The sequence below is a fragment of the Dreissena polymorpha genome, chromosome 3, assembly GCF_020536995.1.
Source record: "Dreissena polymorpha isolate Duluth1 chromosome 3, UMN_Dpol_1.0, whole genome shotgun sequence".
Lineage (NCBI taxonomy): Eukaryota > Metazoa > Mollusca > Bivalvia > Myida > Dreissenidae > Dreissena > Dreissena polymorpha.
Genome location: NC_068357.1, coordinates 5,315,576 through 5,325,402, shown reverse-complemented (window position 1 = coordinate 5,325,402; position 9,827 = coordinate 5,315,576). Strand labels below are relative to the sequence as shown.

At 33.1% G+C, this 9,827-nt stretch overlaps 2 protein-coding genes across 3 annotated transcripts in view; one reads left to right on the top strand and one right to left on the bottom strand.

The window, feature by feature from the left end:
- The first annotated feature begins 540 nt into the window (after positions 1–540).
- Positions 541–5,449, top strand: LOC127872870 (uncharacterized). 2 transcript variants are annotated; one of them, XM_052416330.1, is made up of 6 exons: positions 541–655; positions 1,959–2,044; positions 3,154–3,273; positions 3,552–3,602; positions 3,903–4,056; positions 4,276–5,449. In XM_052416330.1, exons 2-6 carry the CDS (start codon positions 1,970–1,972, stop codon positions 4,467–4,469), a joined length of 594 nt encoding a protein of 197 aa, XP_052272290.1. In that variant the 5' UTR covers positions 541–655; positions 1,959–1,969; the 3' UTR covers positions 4,470–5,449. The 2 variants fall into 2 exon arrangements, with proteins under 2 accessions (XP_052272290.1, XP_052272291.1); XM_052416331.1 differs by lacking the exon at positions 541–655 and adding an exon at positions 1,141–1,210.
- Positions 5,450–5,561: 112 nt separating this feature from the next.
- Positions 5,562–9,827, bottom strand: part of LOC127872869 (double zinc ribbon and ankyrin repeat-containing protein 1-like) — a 45,551-nt gene continuing 41,285 nt past the window's right edge. Inside the window, exons 19-20 of the mRNA XM_052416329.1 lie at positions 9,200–9,274; positions 5,562–8,533 (exon numbers count right to left, since the gene is read on the bottom strand). Coding sequence (XP_052272289.1) covers positions 8,377–8,533; positions 9,200–9,274 — 232 coding nt within the window. The 3' untranslated portion in view covers positions 5,562–8,376. The remainder of the gene's footprint in view (positions 8,534–9,199; positions 9,275–9,827) is intronic.

The window sequence follows — 9,827 nt, the reverse complement described above, 5'->3', positions numbered from 1 at the left end:
TAAATGTTATGATCGGGTGGAACCACATCGATTGCATGAAAACACTTGTCAGCCCAATACAGAGGTAAACGGAATGTAGCCGACGTGCAAGAGACTGCCAATTAAACGTGATTGTGTGCTGTAATAGCATGTGCCGCTTAAACTGCGCTTGATATAATCAAACATCGACTTACAATTGAGGTTAAAACAAGCCTTCTCAAATGTCCGCCGTGGCAAGTTCCTTGGCATGCAAAAGCATGTATACGGGCCTGACGCACAATCCTTAAAAACTAAAAATAAACACGCAAGTCACATGTTTGGGTTTTATTAAAATTTAAAAACAGAACAGGAAGAAATGAATTCCTATTGTTACAATTCAAATAACAGACGATGTTGATTGGACGAATCGACTCGGCATAGTATAATGACACTTACTTTTTTGGAACGTTAAATAAAGGCATTTATATGGCCATTCTTTGTTTAGACCCCAAAAAAACACGTCATTTTCTTCCTGGACGGATCCGATTGGCTAGGTCTGTCTTTAAAAAAGTGTATAAAAATGGCGCGACTGTCTCGATATTTACGAATAAAGCTGCATTGGTTCAAAAGGAAGGAATCCCTGAGGAACAGACTACTTACTGAATAGACGCTCTGCATTTTACATCAGATTTTTGAGGTATGACTTTTATAATGTACATTTTTAGACTTCTGTTTAAATGTACAAATGTTCTCTACACCGTTAATAAAGATTGTAAGCAGTTTATAACGCTGCAATATATATCGTAATGTTAAGAGTTAATAAAACGGTACGGTAGAACTATTTTGGAGTTAGTGTATCTTTTCCTAAAATAATTTAGATAAACAAATGTAAGCTTAAAAGCTTTCAGGGGGAAATTAACGGTTAAATCTGTATGCTATGAAAACAAATAAAGTTGTCTTTTTAAATTATGTATATAAATTTGCATGATTTCTTTCAATTTTAAACCACTTTATTAAATAGTTATTTTCGTAAAAATAAATCGTTGTCACCTGAGACACTATTGCGCCAAAATCAGAATCATTATGCATGAATTGTTAATACCGTGTCGCTATGCATGCGCAAAATCGATAACGGACTGTTATGCATTGTGTACACACCGGTCTTACTGACAATAACGTAGTGACGTCACCATCTATGTATAGAATGGACTGTTATGTGGTAAAATTTCATGAAAGCCGCATATTTTCGTAGGTATGACTTCAATGTCGATTGTTTATATTTTTACAAGAGTTTATCAATATAATAGTGTTACTAGGGGTATATTCTTGGAAATATGCAATGTTTCAATACATGTTTATGTTGCTGGAAGAATAACATCGATATATCCCTTTAGGGATATAGATGTTTAAATTATCATTATAAAACCGTTCATGACTGAACACAGAATATTCAAACCTGCTCGATGTTTTTTGGTTTTGGGTGTATGACAATTGTAAGTTGCAATACAACTGTTAACGCACATGCGTAATATAGATATAGCAACGGGTGAATGTATAACAGGCAAATAGTTACGTCGACCTGAAAACAGATGAGTTATCGTGTATGGTCCAAACCGAACCACTTCGTATTTCTCTTTTGCATAATTTGAAAAAGATCAAATGGCAAAAAATAATACTTTTATAAATAGATTTTAAAATTGAAGCACATAATATACAATTACGTTAATAATATAAAAACATAAACAAGTAAAATACTTAAATTGAAACGTTATTTGTATAAACATAGCAAACACTTTTAAAGGTGTAAGTACTTTAACTATGTGTCAACATACGGTATTCAATTTTACAGCTGTTTTTACCATTTGTTAAATATATATTTTTAGATTAAATATGTTATTTAAAATTATCATCATGATTGATGAATTAAATATTTGTTTAATGTGTCCAAATAAGGTTTGTACGTTGCGATTGGGATTTTAATGCTTGTCTATATCATCTAGATTGCTGAATCATGGATCCGTACATGAATGCAATTTTGGCGCTGTGTCTTGCACTCAGTCATGTGACATGCCAACTAACCAATCAGGTGAGTGTTTTTAATTTTAAAATTGATTAACTCTCACAGTTACAGTGGACTATCCGGTTAGTGTAGTGGTTGATACACGCACTTTTCACCTGCGCGACCCGGGTAAAATCTACGTTCCCGGAAGAATATGGGTCCGATTGGTGGTAAAAATACCGGACAGGTGGTGTTTCCTCCGGGTACTCTGCCTTCTCCTACAACACTTGACCCCACCAACGTCAATTGGAAATCTTTCAGTAACAACACACACACACGCACACACACACGCAACCGCGCAGGCACACACACACACAGTTACTTAATCGGAAAAAAATTCCTCCTTGGCAAATAGAATAAAGTAAATGCTTTGAGCAAACTTAATAATGATACTAAATCGGCCTTTCCACGTTTAAATAAATTGACAAAATTGAAAAAAAAGTTTCAGGTTTGCACATTTTTGTTCTAGAAATGTTATTTTGCAAGGAAACAATAATACTTAACATTAACCCTGCTCTAAAATCACCATTATATGCATCTATTGACGATTTAACAACCTGACAATTATTTAGCGTTTCAAACGCGAATTGATAGTAAAATTTGAAAAGTTTTTACTTTTACTCCAAGGGTCAGTGGTTCGAGCCCAGATGTTGCATACTTTTGTCTTTCTTTAATTGATTGTGTGTTTAATAATTGAACTCTTAAGTTCCGATTTTTACATTTATTAACTTAAAACAACAATGACAAACTTCAAAACATGCCAAAATCTGTGAAAAGGCCCTTAAAATGTTTACTTCTTAAACTGTTCATATAGTCGAAAACACACGAAATGTTTAATAAGCAGATCAAATGTATTAAAGATGTGTTTAAGTCTGCATAACATTCTTCAAATAACTTAACCTTAAGATTTATATACGATGTTTGTACATGTACTTTTAATTATAATTAAACAACACATAATCATGTATTTCACATTCCATTATCATTTGGAATGTACCGTCGCTTAGAAGTATACAAACTATACAGACTTGATATATTCACATATTTTTGCAATATACATTTGGTCACCATGCATATTCATAATACATTAACGATGTTACATTTGAAAAAAGCTGTCTTAAATACCTATATTTAAGGCTTCTGACGTGCCAGACGATTTTACCACGACGTCAACAGATATTGGAAACGAGAAACAGATTAAAGTCGTGGCACCAAATGGAAAACTGCTTGCCACCATTGAAGTTTTTGCCGACGAGGTACATTTGATAAATATACAAGTACCTCTCAGTTGTGTTGAATACTCATGAGAGATGTGCTTTATTTTTTATATCAATGTATTTTGAATCACATGTTTTATTTGAACGTAACGCGTGAATAAGTGTCGTAACAATTTGATTAACAACATGTTTTTCATTGACAGTTATCAGCTTATAACAGATATGATGTTGTTTGTCGTTACATATTATCGTAATAAACACATGCATTTAATGATAAGTAATTTATTTTTTATTTCAATATTGTATTCCCTTTTCAGGGCTTCGAAGTTCAGAAACCGACAGATAGAAACAAGTGCCTTATGAGTAAGGTAAACACACTACTGAATCACACGTATGCTTGTCTCGGAATTAGTATGTAAACATACAAACAAGTGCTTTTTCCTGTTTCTCTTTCTGACTGCCCTGCCCCTGAACTGGTTAAATACAAATAAAGAAAAAATCAAATTTCTTCTTGCACCTTCAACGCTGGCAATATATAAGCAACAAGACGAGTATATAACATTCACGTCAATAAACGAGCATTTGCTTTTGTTTTGAAATAAACGCATTTCTTTTTTAATGTAAACAACAAATATATCAGCATAAAACTAACCTCAATATGTTCCAAGATCTCCGACAATGGCACGTGTTTTGATGAAGTACCCGTGGCAGATATCGACACGATTCCAGACAATATTGCAGCTTTTTGCAAGGGGAGGGAGGTGCTTAGTTTGGTGCCAACGGACTGCAATAAGCAGGCGGTTGGGTCTGAAGCATCACTTGGTATGTGCAAGTACCAGCGGAATGTAATTTAACAAAAATGTCATGAATTCACCATCAAGAAAACGTATATTAACGTTTTAAATGATTTTGATAAAGCTTCAAAGCTGGATACGCTGTGATGTCTCGCTTTGATGTGACTGTGTTGCTCACGTGCATTGTTCTGCATTAACACCAATGGAACACATTTTATTCATTAAAACGTTATATTTCTAATTTCAGAGTCTTCCGATGCTGGTGTTGCTAAGCGATCTCTCTACAGCACGTGTCATCGGTGGACACGGACGTATCACTCGGTTTGCAGGACCTACTGTTGCCGACGCTTCTTCTTCTACTGCCTGGGGACCTGCTGTGAATGCTCTACAACCACAGTTTGGACTCGCCACACCATCACTGGCTACCATGACCCTTATTAAGGACGAGAAGATCGTTTCTTTGAGCATGTTAAACAAGAAATGAGCGGATTTATTAAACACCATACTTTAAAATACCTTATATATTAATAATTTATCTGACAATCGTTAACATTTGCAAATTAAGAATGTTTGAATGCCTAGCTTATTTCGTTTGTGTTGTTTTCTCTTTATTATACTAATAGGCTGGTAACAGTTATTGTTTAAGATAATAGTCTTATTATAATTCTTTCAAAAAGGGACTCAGCAGTCAATTAATTTGTGACCTAGTTTAATGTATCCCAGTTCATTTATGAAGATCAATAGTGTCACTTTAATGTTGTTTTACGTCACAAACAAGTTCGTTAAGAGTCGCTTTTTATGCCATTCTGTTTAATACAATTCTATGATTATGTTTTATATAGTTTAAATGTATCGATTCTCATTATATCGAACATCAAAATTTTAGATAAGTGGAAAAATTCCAATCCCATGAAAACCATGTTTGACTGTTTGATATAAAGCAAACCGTGTTTGAGACTTTGCTTGATGTCGCCCCATTAACGTCGTAAAGATAATTTACATCCGGATATAATGATTCGATTATTTTTTTAATGTTTCCTAATACCCGCTGCTTTTAAAAATGCATAATTGATCAACATTGTATATGCTGTGCTTTGAGTGATTGCGCTTCTATTAACTAACGTTTTTTTCCGTTGTTGTTGTGTATCTTTCTTCTTCGGAATCATGTTTAAAATTATAAAATGATAAATTGTCAAATCCTTAGGAATAGTTTAGTTATTTAACTTAAGTTTGTGAAATGTTTGCCCTCTTAAAGTTTTACTTAAAGTCTTTTCTTGTGCCTAAAGAATACAAAGAAAATCGGAATATTTCGCAGTTACGGTTATTAAATGCGGGCTTCTAGAATGTCAAATATTTTAGTCGAGAAACATACATTTGTAATTTTGCAATTCGTCAGACGAAATAAAAATGTTGTCATCTTACGGTGTTTGTGTATATTTAACACAAAAAGGTTGGATTCCTTGTGGTGTTAAACATTATTGTTAAAGATAAGTAAAGTTTTGAATTGTGAAGAAAACAAACAACTTTTCTAGATTTCTACATAAATAATTTAATCCTATATTTACAATACATGATGCACATTCATATTCGAATATGTTTGTATGTTATAATCCAGTACAAAACGATTTGAAAGAATGGATTCATATACACAGATGAGTGATATTTGTTATTTATTCATTTCATCACTTCTTTGTGATTGATATGCAGATATAAATGCAAATGGTTAACCCTAAAAATGTATCTGACTTAAATATCGTATCCTTTAATAAAAATAGAAAATAAAATTGACCAAGCTTGGAATGTACAAATGTATGTATATAACTTTAAATATAAAAAGAAAATGACGTCACTACTTAAAATAAACATTCAGTAAAATCTTGTTTATAAAGTAATGAAAAACAAAGAAATGTTTAAATATAGAACAATTAATAAATAAACAGCTTTCTACAAATAAAATGAAAATAGCGTGTAACACAAAAACATCAGCAAACATCAAAATGAAATAATTAAAAAAGGATGTGACATACAAAAATCTGTCCATGAAGTGCATGGTATTCAAACAAATTCATATTCTTTCATGTCCAGAAGTACTATTAGAATTCAATGTGCCTTAGGATACAGAGCGAAAACTACCTCTAGACAGACTGACCCTACCAAAAACTAAATCACCAACATGAACACCAACCCACCCAACCACAGACAGTGCGACTACTGCCTGCACAACAACTATAGGCAACTAAAAGCAAATTTATGCAGCACCTGTATCCATCAACCGATTCTTAGACTAAGGAATAAAGAATATACAACCAAGAAAATTACTTTCAGCGTTTGAATATACACCTGCTTCCAATTTTGATATGTCATTAACAGAATTCTCTTCTTGAAGAATGATGTTGATAGAGGTGGTTTCCACCAAATTTGAATTAAAATTAAAGCAGTTTTTGAATATTCCAATTAAAATAATATTTTATATTCTAAGACTTTACTCAAAGAATTTTTTGGTGAATACAGGCCATGAGATTGGCTAGAAAAATCCTAAAAAATATGTACCAGTATATAGTGCCTGGGTAACATTTTGCATAATACCCAACACAGTTCTAAGAAGATACACCCAGAATTAACCATCCAAATATATTCATACCAACATTTCTTAAAGTAAACATAATAATTTAATATAAAAAAGTGTATCTACTTCAAGTGTACAATTACTTTTAAAACTACCCTAACAAATAGAAACTCTCATACAGAACATCATTCCACATACCAACTAAGGGATGTACAATCTACACATATGATCATTTAAATACATGGTAATGTATTCACAGGCTGGTTATCTGACAATGTGTACAATTAGAAAGAAAGAAATACATAATAAAATACATGAATATTCCATCAATATAAAATTACAATTGTTTTTTATGTGAACATGTACATTTCTACATTGATAGCATAAAATCGTTAGACCAATACACCTGAAAGTGCAGTAAAAGTCAATATCAAACAACACGAACTACTGGTAATAAAAACCTTCAAAGATATTCTATATCTACAGCCACATTTGAATGATAGCATACACTCTAAAAACAAGAGGGCCAAGGCTCAAGGTCGCTAACCTGAGAACTTTACTATTCTTAGCAGATTTTGTGATGTTTGTATAATTAATGTGGCTTCTGATATTGAATTTGATAAGATATAATTAGAACAAATATTTAGAAAAAAAAATGAATGCATATTACCAAAAAATATGTGACTTCTAAAGTATTGACAGGTTATCAAAAAGCCATACTGCTATGCCCCTTTTAGCCATGTTGTCCAACAGAACAGAAGTACTTTCAAGGCAGACTGAGATATCATTTGCACATATGTTCCGAACAAGTTTCATGAAGATTGGACACAAAATGTAACTTCAAGACTGTTCACAAGGTTTCATAACAGCAAGATAAAGAAAACTATTCTGCCTCCCAGCAGCCATGTTAAAAAAAACTGGAACCATTTTCAAACTCACCGAGATATCATTACAACAAATGTTCTGCATAAAGTTCGTGAAGATTGGACGCTGACTTTAACAAAGATTCACTATCGTTATATAAGGAAAACTGCCCTGTCCCAAAGATGCAATGTCATTCAACGGAAAAGAACCATTTTTAACTCAGCAGAAATACCATGAGAACAAATATTCTTACCAAGTTTTAAGAAGATTTCTAGATTGTTCACAAGCCTTTTCATTAGTTCAACATAGTGACCTCTTTTTTGAAGCACATGTCCCAGTTTCAATTTTGGCTGAAATATCTCTAAAACAAATTATCGGACAATATTTCATGAGGATTGTGCAATAAATGTGGCATCTAGAGTTTTTAAACATAATTTATTACAATGCCCAGCAGGCAACAAACAATAGACAAACAGTGACCACAAAAGCTCAACATTCACTCAAGTGCTCAGCTGAACTAAAAATGTCAACTGTTCACATGTCTATTTATCTAAATGTTTATTCAATTGTAAATAGCATTGTCAATACATTTTCCACAAAAGCAATCAAAACATTAAACGTGTACACATTTTTTGAGATGTATCACTGTTTGAGCTAAGTGCTTCATAGGAGAAATTTTGTAAGAAAAACTGGGCTTATGGTTAACACAACATCAATCAAGATCATTATTTAAAAATAAATCTTGTGACAAAAAAATAATTTTCTCATCAATATGCATCATTCAAAAAGTATCATCATATTCCAATATCATTATTCACACTTCCTATTTATACCAAAACACAGAAGCTGCTTGAGCGAATCCTGACTTTAAGGACTTCAGAACTTATGAGACACCCAGACCAGATCAACAGTTTCTCATTAATATCCCTTATTTGTGGGTCTCGTCAGTTTATCCAGCTGTGACTGTCCTAGGGCTGAGGCAAACTTCTTCACAAGGTTCTCGTAGCCTCCCTTCACAGCCATGTCGTAGGGCGTCTCTCCTTTGTCATTCTTAGCTTTTTGATCAGCACCAGCACTGAGAATACATATACAAAAAACATTCATTGAAATGTGTGGAAATTTAATTGTTCTAGTTTCCTCAAAATAATTAATATGATCTAAATGAAGCAAGTTCATATTGTTATGGTAAAATAATTACATAAGTTTTGAATATAACTATGCAATATATTACTGAGCCACACACACGTAACATAGTACTTAATTCATCTGCATAAAGTGTCAGACATGATTAGCCTGTGCAGTTGGCACAGGCTTCTGAGAGCAATTATTTCTGCCTATAAAGGATTTTCATTTAGAAGAGACTTTCTTTTAACCCTTTGCATGCTGGGAAATTTGTCGTCTGCTAAAATGTCGTCTGCTGAATTTCTAAAATAAGCATTTTCTTCATTTTTTTTCAAAGAATACTATCAGAATAGCAAACAGTTTGGATCCAGATGAGACGCCACGTTCTGTGGCGTCTCATCTGGATCCAAACTGTTTGCAAAGGCCTTTAAAATTCAGCTCCAGCGCTTTAAGGGTTAAACACAATTTTACATAAAGGTGGAAAGTATCGTCTCTGATTGGCCTGAGTGGGCTGCATGCAATAGAATTGTTAGTTTTAAATTAGTTAAGCACATAACAGCATGTTATAGAATATCTTCAAAACTAAACATTCCACACACATCAACCTGTATTGACTCACATGAGCAAGGCCTCCACCACTTTGACCCCTGTTGCTCCCACGCTGACTGCTTCATGAAGGGCAGTGTTCCCTTTACTGGAACATGCACAAGTATAGCAGCACTTTATAACAGTATTTACCCCTTTAACACGAAGATATGCTTTTCATTGTCCATTGGAAAATCAAATCAAATTTGAAACTGTTCTTAATAAATTCACATTGTAAAGGCTTCATTTCAAACCCTAAGATACTGATGTGCAGAATACAGCATAAAACCCTAATCGCTTTGCATCTTAGTGGGAAAGGGTTAAATCAAGTTACATCACCTCCTATAAAAATATCAAAGGAATATATCAAATTTATTGCCAAATAATGGATGCTAGCAGCATATGAAGCTTAAATAAGCTAAAACACATAGGGTCATCGATTTTCGTTTTAATATTTTCATTATAATATTTTGTCACAATAATAATGAATTGCGCTCACTCAATCAAAGTAAGGTGTTTATGTCCTCCTTTTCAATTCTTGGCTTATCATAATATGGAATGTGAAGGGTATGGGTTTTTTTAGAGGGTAAAAGAATTGTAGGTGTTTATATATTATGATTTTATAACGGTATAAATTGTCCCATTTATGTAGTTAAAAAGAA